Source organism: Cryptomeria japonica, chromosome 7 (assembly GCF_030272615.1).
Source record: "Cryptomeria japonica chromosome 7, Sugi_1.0, whole genome shotgun sequence".
Taxonomy (NCBI): Eukaryota; Viridiplantae; Streptophyta; class Pinopsida; order Cupressales; family Cupressaceae; genus Cryptomeria; species Cryptomeria japonica.
The window spans coordinates 452,403,182-452,424,298 of record NC_081411.1 but is presented as its reverse complement, the minus strand read 5'-3'; the positions used below and the strand labels follow the sequence as shown (position 1 = coordinate 452,424,298).

General features: G+C 38.5%; 1 protein-coding gene across 1 annotated transcript in view; it reads left to right on the top strand.

The window, feature by feature from the left end:
- Positions 1-5,008: 5,008 nt before the first annotated feature.
- Positions 5,009-21,117, top strand: part of LOC131030386 (serine/threonine-protein kinase EDR1) — a 172,013-nt gene continuing 155,904 nt past the window's right edge. The window contains exon 1 of the mRNA XM_057961182.2: positions 5,009-5,663. Coding sequence (XP_057817165.1) covers positions 5,241-5,663 — 423 coding nt within the window. The 5' untranslated portion in view covers positions 5,009-5,240. The remainder of the gene's footprint in view (positions 5,664-21,117) is intronic.

The following is a 21,117-nucleotide window of genomic DNA, read 5'->3' as shown; positions in this document are numbered from 1 at the left end:
TTATCTTTGTTAAATAAATCCTCGTTCATTCCTGAAGTAATAACAGAATTGGTTATTTCTTCCAACTCAGCCTTAATTCTTAATTTCTCCATATGAATATTCTTGAAATGGCTCTTATTCCATTCTTTGATCTTAACCTTAATATATTTGAGCTTCTTATTGAGTAAGAATTATCTCGGATTGTTCCCTAGTACCGGTTCATTCCACCAAACAGATATAAGATCATATAGCTCAGGTACTCTGAACCACATTTTCTCAAACTGGAAAGGAGTACCTCCCTCCGCTTGTCCCTTGGCGATCTCTAGACAGATCGGGTAGTGATCTGATCCAATAAGCGGGAGAATCGATGACTCTAATAAAATATTTTGTCCTAGCCAATCACCAATAACAAGAAACCGGTCTAGCCGTTCAACAATATTAGTAAAACCCGATCTCCTGTTCGTCCATGTGAAAACTCCATTTTTAGGAACAATGTCTATTAGGTGATTCTTCTCAATAAATTCCAAAAAATCCTTTTGGGCCGTACCAGTCCTCTGAATGCCCCCACTTTTTTCATTGCCAGAAAGGATCGCATTGAAGTCCCTGACTACCACACAACTGCCTTCGGTAATACTGCAAAGTCTGATGGTTAAAAGATCCCAGAGAGCACGTTTATCACCAACAGAAGATGGTCCGTAAACATTAAAAAGATTGAAATTCTCATTCCGTCCTAGGATAGTTACCAGACAATGTTGCCAATACTTATCTTCCCCAACAAGAGAGATCCTAACATTCATGGGATTCCAGATGATTCCCAAGCCACCAGAGGCTCCATCCAATATTCCAGTGTTTCCAAACTCTCATTTTTGCATCAATCTCAACCTTACTCCATTTAGTCTCTTGTAGTAGCCAAATATCTCCTTTGGTGTCATCCATCTGGTGCTTAATCAAGCGCCATTTGTCAGGGGCATTGATGCCCTTAACATTCCAAGATAAGTTTCATTGCTCTTGGGGAAGGGTGTTTCCCTTCCCTAAATTAAGTTTGGTTTGACCACTAGCTGCACCAGCAATTGCTAGCATTATTTTTTTTTGACTTGCACCCCCAAACTCCTTTTGGCTTAAAGTTTGGTTTGTCAATGGTTGAATCCAACTCCCCAAAACCTTTTGTGGAATCCTCCAATATAAGATCAGAGTCAGGTTCAAAGTCTTCTTCCCACTTCGAGGAGGAAGACTCAATTTCACCATCTTCCAATTCAATACCCAACGAAGAGCAAATCTTATCTCCCATCTCCCCTAGATTTCTAGCCTCCTTTCCCTGAGTGTGAATTTTGCAATCTTCAATTACCAATTGACTCCCAGTCTCAAGAGGAGAGGGTGGTAGTGAATCCGCTAATTTGGATTCAATATCCACCTGTAAGGTTTTAGTCTTTTCCAGAAGCATGAGAAGATCTTGTTGGCTCTCACTTTGATCAGAGGAGGGAGGAGCTATGTTCAAAGGAGTTGCCTTAGTCAATGGAATATTCTCATTATCATGAATTTTGTTACAAAAATCCTCCCTGGTATCAGTGGAGATAAGAGGTTCCGGTTGCAGATTTTCTTCAATAGGAAATTGCATACAGGAATAACTTCTCTGTATCGTAGCCGAAACATCATAACCTAAGCCGGTGTGATCCAAGGAGAAGCATTTAGGGCAAATATGCAATTGATCTTCTCTATCAATCTTTTGGATCCAGAACTTCCTAGTACCAATAATTTTAACTTCATCGAGGATCTTGGTGATTTGATCTGTGCTAATACATATTATGAGGAAGCTTTCCCATATTTTATCCTCCAAAATGTCATCAACCGATACAAATGTGCCAAGGTCTTTGCATATATCCTTAATGACATCAATGTGCCAGTAATCCGAGGGACAGTTGTAGAATCTTATCCATACCTTACTGTCCGGTAATACATGAGTCCAGAGATTGAAATTAGGCTACCATTCAATGATGTGAACTTCAATGCCATCCAAGATATATGGAACTTTGTTTTTAGCTTGCCATTTCTCCTCATTGCTCATAAATTCGATCATATAGAAGTCATTTGGGAGAATATTGATGTTAATATCCTTTCCCCATTGTGCTCTACACTAGGATTCAAAGTTGCCATTAACCCGTTTTCCACCACCCCACTTGATGAAAAAGCAAAACTCAAGCAAGTTCGACCTAGCAAAATTAATTTTATTTTCATCCAAAAAGATAGTAGGTCTTGAAGTTTTTCTTATTGGTTTAGGATGACGGGGACGATGAGGGAGAAAGGTCCATCTTTGAAAATTAGTGTTTCCCCCTCGATCCGACCAAGGGTTCCGATTTTTAGGATGAAAGTTAGATCTCCAAAACCTGACATGGTCCGCCCTAGGGTTATCTTGCCCGAAGCGCCCATTCCGCATTTGGAAATTATCATGAGATTTTGGAGGGACCAGATTGGGTTTAGAGTGTAGATTGCCTCTCTCGATTGGCGCACCAAGGATGCTAGATTCAGGCGATGGTTGCCAGTTTCGGGGGAACTCAGAAGCATGATACTTGGCCTTGCGATACCAACCTTTGTTATTCGAAATGAAACCATTTTCCTTCCATTTATGTGGGTCAATAGGGCACTGGTTGCCACTTGAATACGGATTTCCATAATTCATCCGCGATTTGGAGTATCTGTCTCCATGGAACATGTCAGCTCTCCCAGAATTAGCCGGTTTCTGAGTGGGTTGCAACCTACCTGCTTCAATGGGAAAGGCAATATCTGCTTCATCGCTCCATGAACCAATCTTCGCGGCCTGAACGCCCAAACTTCAAACATCGGTATCCCTGCTCCTACAACCACTGCCGCTCCTACTGCCTTCAATCGCCACCATTTTGCTTCCTTAATAAAATGAGATTATTTCTTTCCCCTGCACTCGATTGTTCATTAGCAATGACAATCCCAATTTTTTTCATATTAACACAATTTAAATCATTCATTTACATTTAAATTTCCATTCCATTTCATTTCATTATCCATCTAGTTCAATTTCAATTTCATTTCTATTTCCATTTCATCAATATAACATAAAATATAAATAATTTTCCTAATTTAATAATTGCAATTAAATATAAAATAAAAATGGTTCGTGACATCAACTGAGAAAACAATAAATATATATGACGAAAACATACATGACTGAAACATAGACAATAAACTAAGAAAACAATAAACACATATGACTATAATAGGTGTACTGAATTTCACATTATAAATGAAGACTATAATAGGTGTATGTGCTAAGTCAGAAATGGAGACAATAACAATATACCCATTAAAATTCATGATTATAAATGTGGGGTTTTGAATTAAAGCAAACAATAATCAATATTTTTCGCACTCGATAATGATTTTCACATTATAATGTGAGAGACATAATTGAAATGAAACCCTCAACAATATAGATAGAAATATTGGAAAAATCGGTCAAAATATTGTGATAGTAACTCTGCATATTTAAACCCTACTTGAAATCATATCATTAATGCAAATTTGACAAAATAGGTCTAATGAATTTCACATTATAAATAGAGACAATATTAGGTGAACTACTAAGTAAAAAATGACGACAATAATAGTATACCCATTAAATTTCAAGATTTAAAATAAGGGGTTTTGAATAAAAATAGACAATAGTCAATCTTTTTCGCATTCTGTGTAATAATTTTCAAAATATAAAGTGAGAGAGATTATTGAAATGAAACCCTCACCACCATCACAATATTCCCATTAAATTTCATGATTAAAAACCAATAGTTTCGAATAAAAGCAGACAATAATCTATCTTTTTTGCACTCTGTAATTATTTTCGAATTATAAAGTGAGAGAGATAATTGAAATGAAACCCTTAATGCCATAACAATAATTCCATTAAATTCCATGATTAAAAATGAGGGGTTTCAAATAAAATCACATTAATCTATCCTTTTTGCATTCTTTGTAATGATTTATGCATTATAAAGTGAGAAAGATCATTGAAATGAAACCCTCAATGGCATTAATATAAATGATGAAAAAACAAAGCAAAATGCAGGTACGAAGGAATACAAATTCATCATTGAACATGAAAATTGCAAGGAGGGAAAATGCGTGGGTGTTACCTAGGCAGGTGCGGTGAGGTTTTCAACCAGAGGCGGTGAGGAAACTTTGTTTGTTGCAGAGTCATGGCGAGGAGAAAAAAGTGGGGAAAATAATCCCCAAATTCGCCAAAATGAGATGTTTTTAGGGCCTAGTTAATATTTGAGATGTGTGCTAGCCAAGCTATGTATGTGGCCGACGGTGGAAATAAAATTGTGTGCTACTGATTGAATGGCCGCACACTTATAACATTAAAGTGAAGAATGTGAGCGGGCCCATACAGATAAACACTTAGAATTAAGTGTTCTTTAATTTTTAATTACATGTTTTTCATATTTGTAATTGGATATTTTAAAAAACTATATTGGTGATCTAGTGAACCACTATTGGTGCAAAGTCCATTATGTATTGGGCGACATTTTGAAATGACCACTTTTTGATGTTTTCACACATAATGCATTTCACAGTGTGCATCTTGACTACCCAGAAGCTAGAACCTTAGTTATAAACAATTAAGTCACATGCAAATATAACCAAAAACAAATTGTCGAAATTTGATGTACGATTTAAGAGTTCTAGGTGCGCAGAGTTAGCTATATCCACTAGTGATGCTCTTCCCCTACCTAAATCTATTTATTTATATAAAAAACCAAGATAAAAACAATAAGAATGCTTTTTATTAATTTCATATAATAATTGTTTTTTTATAATAAGAAGAAAGATTGTTTTATTATTTTTTTAAAAGCAAATAATATGGATGATACGAGTTTTCCACAAATAATATCTACAAAATAATCTCTCCGCGTCCTTCCCATAGCTTTCTTCAAATACAAGTGCTCGTATTATAGAAAGATTTAATTTGTCAATTGCAAAAGGAAAATGCTGGTAGGAATTATAGTAGTGTGATAGTGGCATGTGACGAGAGAAGTTTTCCAAGGCACGAGGGTCATAATGGCACCTAACCAGAGGAGTTTACGAAGACGCGGCATGTGACCAGGGGGGTTACAAAAGCATACCTGCTAGTGGGTTTCCGAAAGCGTGGTCCCTTGCGTCTTACGCCTGTCTTCTCTCAATATAAAAAATATATATACATTGCACGTTCTGTAATTGCGAAAACATCTGCGATCATGAAAAACCTGCTGAGAAAATTTCACATAGGAGGGAGCAGCGCCGCCGCCTCCTCGACGCCCGCCCCCGCTCCCGCCCCTGCTCAGTCATGCGCCACTGATCACAGAAGGCTCGATGGCTCCTGGACCCATGTAAACGGCGGCGCTGCTGAACTCCCTAGCACCAGCACTAGTACCAGTCCCGGCACTAGGCCTAGAACAGGAACGCTCAGTAATAATGCCGAAGAAGAACAGGAAATGGATTATTCGCTTATGGAAGAGGAGTTTCAGGTACAATTGGCTTTGGCCTTAAGTGCTTCTTCCAATACAGATGATGTTACTGGTGCAGGAGGGGAAATTGGAGTCGGCCGCGCGGAATCCCGCCAGATTGGAGCTGCCACTACTGGGCAAGACAGCGGGGACGCTATTTCTCGTCGTTATTGGGTGAGTGCCATCTTAATTTTTGTATAGAACAGCCAGGACTCGAACTCAGGATGTTTGTTTTCATCCTAACACATCCTAAAACGCTTTACCACTTGCTGAATTTTCTCTTGTTTTGATTAACAATTAAGGAGTGGAAAGGTTTATTGTGACCTTAGTTGGCGATATAGAGTCTGGGTATGTTTAAATTGAGGTTGTCTAAGACTCCAAGATTCAAGCTTGATGTCTAATTTATCTAGTTACAGCTGCAAAGGCTCAAGTTCGGTTAGGATACATCTGGAAATGGCTTCTGGTCTGTAAAGTTATGTAATTGCCGGCCCAGAGGCTGAGTAGAAGGCGTTGCATATATGAGGCGCTGAATTTAATTGGCTGACAGTAAACGGCAGTCATGTTGTTTGTTATTTAGGGTTTTAGATGCCCTGAATAACAAACAACGTGCCGGCTGTTTAAGCTCTTCCATTTCAATTGGCCCGTTAGGGCTGGGAACTTAAAATTAGGCAATGGCCCCTTGGAGTGGGGTTTCTTGAACAGCAGCTGCACAGCAAATTTATAACTGTTTTGGACGACGGCAGGTTTGCGGGGCATGGAATTTTCAGCTCCGTTGCATAATTTCAGGACTTTTCTCAAAAGATAACTGGATCAGACAGCACTTGTGCTGCCAATTGCCTGTAAAACAATGTGTCTTGTGCTGCAAAACTTTTGGAAACATTCCATGCTTTTGCATTTTTGAATTTTTGGATGTAATGCCATACAAATTGGGTCGATTGCCCCCCCCGGGATCACATCCATAGGTCTGAAAACGATCCTAATAGCAGGATTCTGAATTAACGGTGACAAATTTTCAGTTTGACTAGTGGAAACCCTCAAATCCGGATTAAAGGGGTTGAACAAAGGACTTTCTTTATCATGCTCAGTAAATATCCAGGATCCTGAAAACAATGCGTAGGTTGCTACCTGGAGAGAGGGCCAGGAATTTCTTACTATGGCGATACAGCATGCAGTTCTGAATTCCTCACCTCTACTCCATGGAGAGACCTTTTCCCAAAACAAACGTGTACAAATAGAATGTGAAAAAAAATGTCTTGGTTACAAATACACCATAAAACTAAATACATTTAAAAATTAAAATATACCTTTGATGAAGAATGCTTCAAGCTTATATGAAAGAAGAGAGGCAAAAGGGAAGGCTGCGGAATGCTTTAAAACTTTGTTGAATTTTATACACATTTAATATCAGTGACATCTTTTGGATCATTTAATTTAGTTCCTTTTTGTTTATAAGTTACATTGAGTTTTAATCTATTATTTGGGAAGTAAAATTATCTGTCACGGTCAATTTGCACAAGTTTGTTGCAGGAAAACATATGGGGAGAGGTCTCCCAGTGAATTAGAAGGAAGAAATCAAAGCAGTTTGGTGCCAATGTTACTGAACACTCTTAAAGATGATACCCCTCTTTTGGTTCTAGGCTGATGGTCAGTGGTCACCGATTAGAAGGTGGAGCATTGAAATCCTCCTTATTAGATGTGGGCGTTATGTCTAGATGACATATATATTTGACAAATTTTTTCTCGACTTTCATTGCTTATTAGATTGTTACATACTGCTTGAGATATAAGAGGTCTCCCATGGTAATATCTGAAATACACAATAAAAGAGACCAGAACACCATGAAAGCCTCAAATATTTAAGATTAATAACATTATCAATTCCTTTCACCAATTGTTATAATTGATTTTAATCAATTCTATATTGCTAATTTGCGTATGCTGTGTTTTATTAGACTGCACACCCTGTTTGTGTCTTGTTTTTCAATCCTTGAATTATTCTATTTAGAAATAATCTGAATCGATTATGGGCTTGTATTAAAGTCTCATATAATTTTACACCCATGTAGGTAAATATTAAAATATTCAATCCTAGAATTTTTGTCTTGAGACTGCAATAGCTTTTGGTCTTTTTTTTGTTGGTTGGTAATAAAATCAGGATTTGAGCTGGCCCAAACCAGGTGGGGCTACAGTTAGGGAGCCACCTCCCCAGAACATTACCCCCTCCAAGAGCAGAAGGGATACTGCATAAACTCCCTCCCTTTCCCCTCCTATCCTTTTTCCATTTAACCTCTATCCAACCATCCACTCTTGCATTTTCCAAGAGTTTCAGATTTGAAACCCCCACACCGTCCATCCCCCTATTATCCCGACATTGCTGCTCAGATTGATGCCCAACCCTGAGATACCTCCCACTAGAGAATCAGAACAAACCCTCAACTCCAAAGTAACCTCTCTACGAGCTTGATTAGAGCAACTATCCAACTGAGCACCAGCCTTTTCCACAAAACCTGAGCCTCCAGCCATACCATGTTGAGTGTTTGCTGGTTCTAAACTCAAATCATCCTCTGATTTCGTATCACTGGCATCATTGATCAAACCACCCAGATCGTTGGGGGTAACCTGATTCGCTCCCTCCTTGTCCACTGTATAAAGCTGCGGGGTGACCTCTCTCCACTAAGACGCTGGTCGCTCCACCCTGTGCCTGTTGCATGAATCAGCATTATGTCCAGTCTTAAAACATCTTCTGCACTTGAAGGAAACCCCCTCATAGTCCACAGGTTGAATCCAACTACCTTTCGATGTTGTAATAGAAATCTCTGAAGGGAGATCCTTAGACATGTCCATCTCAACCAATAACCGAGCAAATGTAGTGTGCAGCAAATTTAAAGAGCCATCATCAGTCATTAAAAACTTACCTAAAGAGTTCCCAACAGCTTCAAAACAAGAATCAAACCAAAACTGCATTGGAAGATTTGGAAGCCTTACGCAGAGAGGGGAACGATCTAAAGATTCCGTCAGAGGGTTGAAAGCCGGATGCCAAGGTTTCAACATCAATGGATGACTGTCCTCCCAGCACCATTGACTGCCCCCCAAGGACTTTTTTCCTATCCTCCTCATTCTGGAAAACCACAACGAAAAACCCACGAGCATGTGGATAGATCTGCGCACAACCATCCACAATGGGTTCCCAATGTTCAAAAATCCACTTATGGAGATCACCAAGACTTGGCCAATGTCCTCTAAAACTCCCAATGATCCCTAAACCAGCAAAAACCTTTTCATTATGATCAACTTCTTTCTCTATCTCCTTTGTCAAATTAACAATAACCGGCTTCTCCACCGATGCCCTAATCGCAGCAGAGGGACTCGGTTTATCCAGCCCATAGGGCAAAGAATCACCAATAGGTTTTGGATGAAATGTCTGCCGAACCACTGCTCCCCCATCGCTACCTTCCGAAGGCCATCCGTGCTCTGCCAAGGGCCTAAACCCCTGTTGACCCCCCTGAGCACACCGCTTGACAGCACCATCATCCCCTGCTCTGAAACCCGTCCGGCGTCGAACTCTCCTTGGGTCTCCACGCCAAAGCCATTTGGGAGCAGCACTTTGTGGTCAGATTCCCCCCTCACCACAGATGCCCAGCCATTTGTACTCCCGAAAGGAAGATTTCCATCATGGAAAAAACCTCCCGTACAAACCCTAGCTTGCGGAGCTACTCACAGCGTCATGATAATCCTCCTGCAATAACTTTTGTCTCATTACACAGCATTTTAAAAAATAAATTGTGTGTAAATTTTGTCCCATTTTCTCTGATATCCATGTCTTAATTTTGGCATTGCCTTATGTGGTTTTAGCCATCTTAGCTTTTATTTCTCTTGTACATCATGAATACTGTTGAATTCCATTTAACTAATAAATAATTTGAAACTGTTATTCAGGAATGTATGCCACATTTTTAACAAATTTCTTTTTCCAAAATCTGTTTATTATTTCTCCTTTTGTGTGTTGACTAATTTGTATTTACAGATATGACCCGCATGCTATGCAGATGGAGGCCTTTGGGGTATCCACTGTGATCTTGGCCTTGCTCCAAGCCTGGGAAGGTCAATAGCCCCAGTAGTCTATTCATCAGAGAGGTTGAGAAATGAAGCTTTCTTGGCAAGAGCAACTGCATCTCTGTTTGCTTCTTGTTGAGTGTGTTAAGATCTGAGATCTTGAGTGTTGCCAACTAGATTATATGTGTCAATATTTATCTATCTAAGTTTGCAGTTCTTGTAATTGCAGAGTCAGATGCTGCCACCACGTTGTCGAGTTTTCACTGATGCACCAATAGTAGATTGTCATGTCCCCGTCATGACACTAGACTGAAACATTGAACAAATCTTAATTACAATCTGGAAATCGCCTTACAATATGTAAGACTCCACAATTTCCTCTCCCCCAACGATAATCATGAGGTAGCAGCAGTTCATGTACTAAAGCAGGCTGTGTTTAATAAGGAATATTATACATTGAATAATATGGATCGTCCCTCCTCTATTTACAGCGATCTCCCACAAGCAGCAATAAACAACTAGTTAAATATAAACAATATTGCTAAGAGGCGATTTAAATTATTCCAAAAGTTTAAGAAAAGCAGCGGTCAAACAAAGAGGTGCCTCTCCTATAAGCGGTTGTGACCAAAGGGAAGGTCATGACCCTCCAACCTTGTTGGAAGGATATAAAGGATCGATCGAGCATTCAAAGAAAGGGCATGGAAAAAGAAGAGGACCTGGTCTGAGAGAAACATGATTTACACCATACAGCCATTATACAAAATAAGGTAAAGTAATTGGAATGGAAACTAAGTGTGTTGTCCACCAATCCTTCTATATGGTTGGACCTTGTTTCTAGTAAGAATGTTTCTCTCTCTCTCTCTCTCTCTCTCTCTCTCTCTACTTAGTAGACCACCCCAAGGGATGGAACTGGTCATAGTTGGATGTTCCTGCTACTTGTGGGCTGAGAGGTGAATAGATTACCCTAAGGAATGTAACTGGTCATAGTTGGACATTCCTGCCGCTTGGCAAATAGATTACCTTGAGGGATGGAACTGGTCATAGTTGGATGTTCCTTCCGTTTGTGGGATTATAGGCGAGTTGCATTGATTGATGTTGCGTGCTCTCAGGCTTAGTTGGGCTGAATAGTTTATTGGTGCCCTTTCTCAGTTTCTTACCGAACTAAGCTATTATTGGTTGTAAGATGGTTAGCTAGTCATAATGATTATCATAATCTGCTTATTCGCTAACAGTAACTCATGTATTTGTTCGTTGTTTCTTAAATTATTAATGATTAATTAAGTTCACTTTAGTATGTTATTATTGGAATTGTTATTTTTGGGCAAAAAACAGGTCAATCCCAAACTGGGGACATTAAAAGTGGTATCAGAGCTTTGATCCTGCCAGTCTGCAGGGTAAAGCTAAAACAATGAATGCATTCTAGTCAATAAGAAGGATCTGACAATATGTGTATTTGTGTGTATGCTTCGTGTTTGCATATATTTATGTCTACGCTCTGCATCTTTTTTGGTATGCTCCGTGTTTGGCTCATAGGTGATGTGTTTCCAGCATGTGTTCTATTTTTGATTGATCTAGAATATGAGAATAATGAGAGTGAACCAAAAAGATATGAATTGTTTAGAAAAGAACTTTGCATTTAAGGTTATAGATGTGTGTAGAAGCCTTTGCCTTCATAGTATTTTCTGTGTTCATCTTTGCTTGTTGATCCTCATTTGCAAACAAAACTAACATGTTGCTGAGATTATCATACAAAAAGAGATGATGGAGCCATAATTCTATTCTGCATTAGTACTTCAACCATCAATTTCAAAATGAAGCCCTCACAAATGGAGGCTTTCGATCGTAGAGAACCCATGATGCCCATACCTTGTTCTTTAAAGATCTCCTTCACAAACCCAAAAGGCACTTGACACTTGATTATTGCAAGAGAAAATAGCATTAAACCTTCTAATAGACACACGACTTTTCCTCAATGGATTATAAGACCGCCTTTTGACGAGTTATGGTGCCACATGAACTCCAAAATACCCACGGGTAGAACACCCAAACTGCTAACAGGTGCCAAAGAAATAACAATTGCTGAGCCCACATCACAATTAAAAGCAACATCACATACTTATGATAAACTAACCTCCCACGTGTTGTGACCTAATAACTAAGGATTTTTGCTCACATGATGTGAGCAAGCAGATATAAGTTATAACTATGTTCACCACCTTTCCTTATAAATAACCTCATCAAATAAACCCACTAGCATTATGGAATATGGATCTAATGCTCCCACAATGACAACATAATTATCTGGGTTTAAAATTTAATATTTACAAATATTATCCCAAGAGGAACGATGAATACTAGACAGGGTAGTAATTGGATCTTAATCAATCCCACAATTCACCAAATAAACTGCCATTGTTTAGCATACCTGGGGCAATGAGAGGAAATAACATCCTTGAACTGAGAGTGAAGGGAGAGAGCTTACTCTAAAAATCGCCCAAGTTGCCAATGGGGGCAAGCAACCTTTTTCAGTGCATTTATCACAATAAGTGAATCCCTTTCACGACAAGTTGTTACATGCCATTAGAAGAGGCTAATACAATTCCTACTACCTTGTCTTTCCATTCAGCCTCATTATTAGTCTTGTTACCCAGAAATAATAAGACACTATGGAGAAAAGTCCCATTCTCCTTGTGAACTACAGCTCCAGCCACAATGCTCCTAGGATTTTCTCACGAAACCCCATTGAAATTCAACTTAATAAAATCTGCAGGATGGGATGGGGCAGGGTGCGATTCCTCCTTTTTTTCTACTTGACTGTGCTTTTTACTCCTTAGGAGGCGTATCATAACCTCATCTTAACCTTGAACGAGTGTGAGCCTCTCCATCTCCTAGTTCGTCAGAATAATTTGATTATATGATGAGAACAGCTTTTCTTTTCTGCAATTAGGGTGTGAAATAAGATTTAATGAAAGTTTTAATTTTTGAGCAGTTGAGCCTTGAAAGAGGTGAAGATTCTGTTCCAGTCCCAAATTGAAGCTGAGCCTTCAAGGAGGTGAAGATTCTATTCCATCCAAAATTCCCCATAATGCGCACATCAGAGATATGTTCTACAACATATGCAAAATAATGGAGCCTTTCGGGACCCCAAGAAAGACCCATGAGAAGCATAATTTAGCTTCATAACTGTGCATAAAAGGGCAATGTATAAGCAGACAATCTAGAGTCTCTTCAACACTCAAACGTAAAATACAATATGAGGGGCCATGAAAACCTCTTTTTATCAAATAATCAGGTCATGATTTTATTCAAAGAAGCTAGCCAAGCAATGGCATTACATTTGGGTAGAGCTTCCTTCCACCAAATAAGACGCACCAGCCAATCCCTCATGGGCATTGTTAGTAAACATATTTTGTCACTAGTTTTTGTATATAAGACTCATCCAAGTAGTGACAAACCTACTAACAGTTGGATAGGTTTCAATCAGACAAACAACCTACCTCTACATTTGAAAAGGGGCAGCTCCCTTTTTAGATAAAACTTGGAATTAATGGGGTTTGCTTTTAACTTGAAAGCAAGAAAGGCAGTTTTCTTGAAATATATGAAATTAAAAAAAAATGAGCACAAAGTACCCCACGAGCAAAGTATCTACTTGCAGAAACCTGAACTGAAAAATCTCAAATCATCATCAAAGTTCTCTACATAAGGAAAAGAAGATTCAAACGATGAGCCAATAAATGAACATAAGTTACCAATATCCCACACAAGATAATGAACGTTAATTCAAAGCATGAACAATGGCACATTCAACATAAGTAAAACCATCAACTCCAGAAAATGTGATCAAACAATACACAAAATTTCTGCATTCATCTTCAAAAATGGAGCTCAAAGTTGAAATTCCAATTTATACAGAGTCTGTTTGGAAGTATGAGAAACCTCGAAATTTACAAAACTTTATTGAAACAATGATCAATCACTAACATTCTGCATTAATACACAAAATTTCTGCATTCATCTTCAAAAATGGAGCTCAAAGTTGAAATTCCAATCTATACACAGTCTGTTTGGAAGTATGAGAAACCTTGAAATTTACAAAACTTTATTGAAACAATGATCAATTACTAACATACATCACCAAAAGTGTAATGTCCCAAAATAACAATTACCACAATACAATTTATTTACAAATAGTATTCTATTACATAATTGCAATTCAATTTAGGGAAAATTGTAATCAATTAATATCAAACAGTAATCTCAAGGATCTATGATCATATACAAATAATTCCTATTGAAAAACATAGTATCCTAAATGCATTGAATCCAATTCATAGCATATATCCAACAGCCAATCATAGTAGGAATTTTATGGGAAGACCTGGTAGGATGCCTGGAGATTGTCCTCACAATTAAGCCCAAGAGTGTGGAACAACCAACCATGTCAATTCGACCCCGTGGCCCACAAGCTAACCAATCTTGTGGTGGGCTACTTAATTGAAGGGTGCTTGGATGTTGGTCCCTCACAACTAAGCCCAAGAACGTGGAACAACCAACCAAGTCAATTCGACCTCTTGGCCCACAAGCTAATTAACTTGGGGTGGGCTACTTAATTGGGAAAAAACTGGTACTGCTGCATCTTCCTAACAGATTTATATGGAGATTAATACAATAATGCTTGTATGCCAAATTCCAATTGCTGATTTTATGATCAGACTGATAACAAAGAACAGAAAACAATAAACGCGATACACATAACACAGTAGTACCCTGGGAAAACCTCCCTCTTGGAGGTGAAAAACCCAGCAACAATTATCTCAGTTTATATTAGATCAAACACAGTAGCACAATTACAACATTCCCATGATAGGGCAAGACTTATCTAAAATGCTATGACCTTGACAATCCTTCAAATGCAGATCGCTATCACTGTAACTTCATTCGGCAGCACTGAAAGATGTTCGCTCAGCTTGGAATACAAATTCGCCAGCCTTTAGACATATTCAGGAACCCTTGGTGATTCGCCTAATCAAGAGATAATTCGCTGCTCTCTATTAGGAGTAATTCGCTGCTTGTAATCAAAAGTAGATTGCCGCTTATAATCAGAAGTTGTTCGCTTCTAATTGATTGTAATTTGATCTCAAATCACCTTGCATATATAGGTGACTTTGCCCTCAATAGGCCTCTAGTCGGCCTTGCATATTTTGGCGCCAAGAATCATAATTACATTATGATTCACAAGTTACGCATATAGGTCAGGACCCATTGCAAGTTACATCATAGTTACAAGTTACATGAATCGCCCCAAATGAGGCCAGACCAATACATTACAAGTTACATCATCTTGCATAATTAATTTGCCAATTTAGGGCCAGACCTGAATCGGATCATAGCGCCCAGCATAAGCATTAATTTGTTGCTCTTTATCATGGCTAAGGCCGACAGGCCACTTAGCCATCTAATCGTGCTAGGTAGGCCCTAGAAGGACCCGACCTAGCTACAGCAACAACACCAATTACTTTACTTTATATTGTAGACTGCTGTTCTTAATTTCTAATTTAGGTTTATTTCTGAATTCTTCTCTAAATCAGACTTGATGATTCCATTTCACTTGATGATTGATGAATTGTTGTTGAATGATTGATATTTGTATGAATGCTTGATTGATTGAATGAATTCCTTTGATTGTATGACTTGAGGTATTGGTGAGTGATGATTAAGTGATTGTTGATTAGATGATTGATGAGTGACGATGTAATGACTGCTGGTTTGATATATTGGTGAATGATGATTGAATGAATGCCGATTTGATAGAATGATTTGTTAATTGATTGCTTGCTTGATTTGATAATTGATGATTGCTATTGTGGATGCATGAGTGATAATTGATAAGTGATTCTTGAATACTTGGAATGATTTCTCTTTTATAGTTTATTGGTGAAAGGGGCACCACCTTTCATAAGAATTGAGTCACCACCCTCCATTATTGCCTTTTGAGAATAATAAATTATATTCCAAATTGATCTCCCTTGGATGCCTTCCTGAAATGAAACCTTTTTCCTTTTATATCTTCCAATGTGAGGGAGAGGTCACTTCTCTTCATCATGTTTGCCCTTTGGCAATAGACACAATCTTTCACAACTACCACCCTTTGAAATAGACAACCCTTCATAATTTCTGCCCTTTGAAAGAGTCACAACCTTTCACAATCAGCACCCTTTGAAAGAGTACAACCCTTAGTAATTGCTGCTGTTTGAAAGAGACACTTCCTTATTTACTTCCCATTCCTATCTTCTTCCATTAATTCTTCCTTGATTCACATGCTACATTCTTTCTTCCTTCCTCCATATCCCCATTCAAATGAAGGTCTCTTCTCCCTTTTATATCTTATGTTTGAGGGAGTCACAACTTTTCATTTCATGCCTTTTGACCATTCATTAAACTTAACTAAATTTTAATAATATTATATCTTAATTTTTTAATTTTATTTTTATTCTTATTATTTATTATTAAATCCTATTTCAAAAAGGGGACATTACAGTCCACTTTGCCTAAGATTGCTTGTCCTCAAGCAATGATCATTGAGAGTGTACAAGATGATTCCTAATATGGAATGGCTTTGGATTTTGCAACTTCTAACTTTGCTTTTAATAAAGATCTAACTCCTTGGTGAAAAATATAATTCACTCTTCTCCAAAAAAAGATCTTTATTCTGCAATATAATTTCTTCATAGGTAGGCAGTAGGAATCCAATAAACTAATTTCCTTCCTTTGTATGAACTTATGTGCACTAGTGTGAGTTTTGTGGGATGATTATTTAAGGTTCCTTACCTATTGTGGGGGTTGTGTTGGGTGACTAAGTTGGATTGACAATGGGTACTTCGATAAATGATTTATATGTATGATAGATCTTGTATTATGTTAGACATGTTACTGTGGTACGACAATCTGAATTGTAGAGTTGTGACGATGAATATCTGAAGGATGTTACCAGGTTATTGCAATAATGATCATTACTTCATTCAAATATATGTTTTGGTACTTACCATTTGGGGAGGCTCCATAAAGTATTTGTTACTCTTTCCTCCCTTAGGGGGATGTTATAGATAAATTGATGTTGCACTTTCGATTGTGTGTGTATGTCAGAGTTTAACAATTGTGAGTGCTTCAGTTGCACCTAATGATGATGTTGCAGATTAATGATTATACCTTGTCACTGTTGGCAAGTTGGAGGAATTGATTATGTGTTGCATTGATGTTTGTCATTGATGTCAACACTAGCTGTTTTGCTGTCTACCAGGTTCCGATAGAGTGGTTGGATTATGATGTTGATTTGGAGATCTTCTCCGATATGTTCTGGCTTGTGGAATTGGTTTGGATTGGTTATTCATGTGTTCCTGATGCGTATCACATTCAGTTGGTTCGGGATTTGATGATCTGGAAGCTATCATTTGTTCTATCAAGCCTTTTGGTTACCGGTAAGGGTTTTACTGACAAAGCTTTGTTGAAGATCTTTTGGTGAATCCGATAAGTGGTGTTGGTGCGGCTTCTAGAAGGTTATCAGGATGCTGATGGTTATCTTGTTCGTGTTCCAGTTGATCAATGGTGTTGTATTTAGCACCAAACCTATTCTATTTTATCTTATTTTGCTAGGTTATGGACCGGTTTATGTAACGTGTTTGTTGATGCTCCCGATGCGTTATTGGTTGGATTTATTGATTGGTTTATGTTGTTTCGGTCTTAGGCCGACTTGGATTATCACTGGTTTGCGGGATTATGTAACGAATTTATTGTATTATCTTTTAGGTGGCCGACCTAATTGTTTAGGTCCCGAGTTGGTATAAATATGATGTAAGATCTCTTTGTAGATCATGGGATTATCTGTGTGTAAATAATGTTGTAATCATATGCAGAGGTTTTGGTCGATCATAAGTGATCGAGTTGGGTTTGTGTAAGAGGTTTAAGACCTCCGGTATTGAGCTTAGCTGGAACTGTACTCAGGCATAGGAGATGCTATTCTTGCAGTTCAATCTACATTCCAGATTGTAGACCGATGTTTTCTGTAGTCAGTGAGACTCCTTTTGTGATGAGTAGTGCGCTCTAGGCTATTGGCCTTCCTGCATGTGCAAGCCCCTTATTGTAATATTTTTTCATCTGATCAGTGGATAGATATTGTGGGTCTCCAATCCCACTGTGGTTTTTCCTCTTTGAGGTTTTCCACGTATAAATCTGTGGTGTTTGTGGTTGCATTGTTACTTATTGTTATATGCTTTTATGTTTACCAGATGCTGAGTTGTTGTGTTAATAAGGTTAAATTTCTCCATTCCGGTAGAACACTGATTCACCCCCCCCCTCTCATTGTTCTGGGATCCCAACAGTCACATGTTGAGTAGATGATGTGTTGTGATTGTTTAGTTGCATGATTCTGGAGTGTTGATGCATTGAGTTGAGATCGATGCTTGAACAATTGGCCTGGAAGCTTTTATTTAGTTTATCGCGTGTGCGTTGGGTATCTTTAAATTCCTTAGGGCTCAATGGTGTTGAAGTTGACTCCAATTTGCTTTGTTATCTCGCGGTTTTGTGGATTTTGTGGTTGTTGAGTGTCACAAAAGGGATTAACCGTTCTTGGGTTTTGCCAAAGCAATTTTATTTAATTCATAATGGATTTTCTTAATATCATATACCTATGGTACCACTACCAACTTCAGTATTATGTGTTAAATTTTTATGATCAGATTAGATAGACAGCAAATCAAACTAAATGCACAGAAAATATCCTAGGAAAACCTTCCTCTAGAAGGTGAAAAACCCAGCAGTGAATGTCTCTGATTATATTTATCAAATAAGGATACGATTTTACAAGGTTGCTTCACTTCTTGAAGCTATATGAATAAGTCAATCACTCTGACTGCTGTGATATAATCTGAACTCCTGTAGGATTCTCAGACTGCAGAACGATGAATGATGATCTTCGATTTGACTTGGACATATTACGTAATCTGCAGATGAAGGAGGTCGATCTGCTATAGGATGAATCTGATCCACTGAAGAATGCATTTGGTCTGCCAATTCGATGTGCTTCAATCTGCTTATAGTATATGATCTGCTAATTGTGTATGTTAAATCGTACTGTTGGAATGTGAGGCGGATCGAACTATATATCAATATCAAACAACACGACTTCTTCAAAGTCGGCTCTTTCCAAACATCATGGCTTTCCTCAATGCTTAACCAACATGTCTCTTCATTAAGGCGAGTTTGGTATTAGTTATATATATTAATAAACTGCTTTATTAATCTGGCAGTATAAATCAAATGTCGGCATTATAGAATTCAAACTATGTATTAAATGCGTAAGGCCGATTAGGCCATTCACGCATTTGATGACAAGTCGGCCCTGTAGGATCCGACCGATGCTATACAACAACACTCCCTCTTAGCTAGGGAGGAATCCTCCTTGAAATCTAAGTCACATAGTGACATCCACCTTGGCTACTCCCAGAGGGTGAATAAGCACAAATGCCAAATCATGAAGTCTCTCACATGAAATCCACCATACCTACTCGCAGAGGGTGGAACAAGCGCTGGAACCTCAAACTTCTCTCGCAGAGAAGAATGCACAACAAGGGCTGATACCTCAAACTTCTCTCATAGAGAAGAATGCATAACAAGGGCTAATACCTCAAATTTCTCTCACAGAGAAGAATGCATGACAAGGGCTTGCACCTCAAACTTCTCTCACAGAGAAGAATGCATTATAATACATATCAAGTAATCACTGATGCTGAGACTCCCTCTCAGCAAGGGCTTCATTCTCCACAATTCCAAGCTTGTCTCGAAAATGCATAAATTTCACTTTCGCAAGAGGCTTGGTGAAAATGTCAGTCGTTTGTTCCTTAGTACAAATGTATCTCAACTGAACAACATTCCTTTGTACCATATCTCTGATATAGTGGTTCTAAATCTCTACATGCTTCGTTCTGTCATGAAATACTGGATTGACTGAAAGCTTCACACAACTTTGATTATCACAATGTATGGTAGTAGGCTCCAATGATTGTCCAAACAATCCTGCAAGGAGCTTATGAAGCCACACTGCTTCGCGAGTTGCCACACATGCTGCAATGTATTCTGCCTTTGTACACCAAGAAATCATAGCAGATCCCAAGCTAAAACAACAACCAGAGGCGCTCTTCCGATCAGTAACACTCCCTGCCCAATCAGAATCAGAATATCCTTCAAGAATCAGGTCTGCACTAGAAGAGTATTTCAAACCATATCCAACTGTGCCATGCAAGTATATCAAGATATGCTTGGTTGCAACTAGATGGTATCTGTCTAGGTTCACTCATGAACTGGCTAAGTGCACTCACTGCATAGAAAATATCTGGTCTAGTGTTAACTAGATACATCAAGGACCCAATCAATTGCCTGTACATAGTAGGGTCCACAAGATCTGAACTAGCTGCAGCTTCCCTCAATTTCTTCAAGTTAGTTTCCATTGGTGTGGACATAGATTTACAATCTATCATTCCAAATCTTTTCAAGATATTGATGGTGTATTTTCCTTGACTTAGGATAATCCCATAGGGCCTCTGCCAAACTTCCAACCCTAGAAAGAAGTGCATGAGTCCTAAGTCCTTCATCTCGAATTCGGAAGTCAACTCGTTCTTACATCTATCAATGAGATGATCTTCTCCAGTAACAAATAGGTCATCAACATAAAGTACCAAGATCAACATATCACCATTGAATACCTTGAAGTAAAGGTTTGGATCAACATCATTCTTGTAGAAATCCAAAACCACTAAGTATCTGTCAATTCTTTCATACCAAGCTCAAGGAGCCTATTTAAGACCATTTAGGGCTTTCTTCAAGTACAAATAGGTCATCAACATATCACCATTGAATACCTTGAAGTAAAGGTTTGGATCAACATCATTCTTGTAGAAACCCAAAACCACTAAGTATCTGTCAATTCTTTCATACCAAGCTCAAGGAGCCTGTTTAAGACCATTTAGGGCTTTCTTCAATCTACACACGAGACTCTTTCCCATGAATCATGAACCCCTCAGGTTGCTCGATGCAAACTTCTTCTTCAATCACACCATTGAGAAAGGCAGTCTTCACATCCATCTAATGCAACTTCCATCCCTTAGCTGCTGCAATGGCAATGATGGTTCTAATGGAAGTATAGCAAGCAACAGGAGCAAATGTTTCTTCGTAGTCTATTCCCTCTTGTTGAGAGAAGCCACGAGCCACAAATCTAGCCTTGTACTTTTCAATGCTGCCATCAGCTGCATGTTTTATCTTGTACAACCATTTGGAAGATACAACAGACTTCCCTTTTGGTCTAGGCACAATATCCCACACATTGTTCTTGAGAATGGATTGATACTCCTCATCCATTGCATCTTTCCAAACTTGTTGTTTTGCGGCTTCCTCTACACTAGAAGGTTCAGACTCAATAAGATTACACATTAATGCAACATAACCAGAAAATCTTTGTGGTCTTTTGCTTTCTTTGAATGTGCCTCTAGGAGTGACAAACTGTTTTGCTTCCTGCATAGTGTTTCAC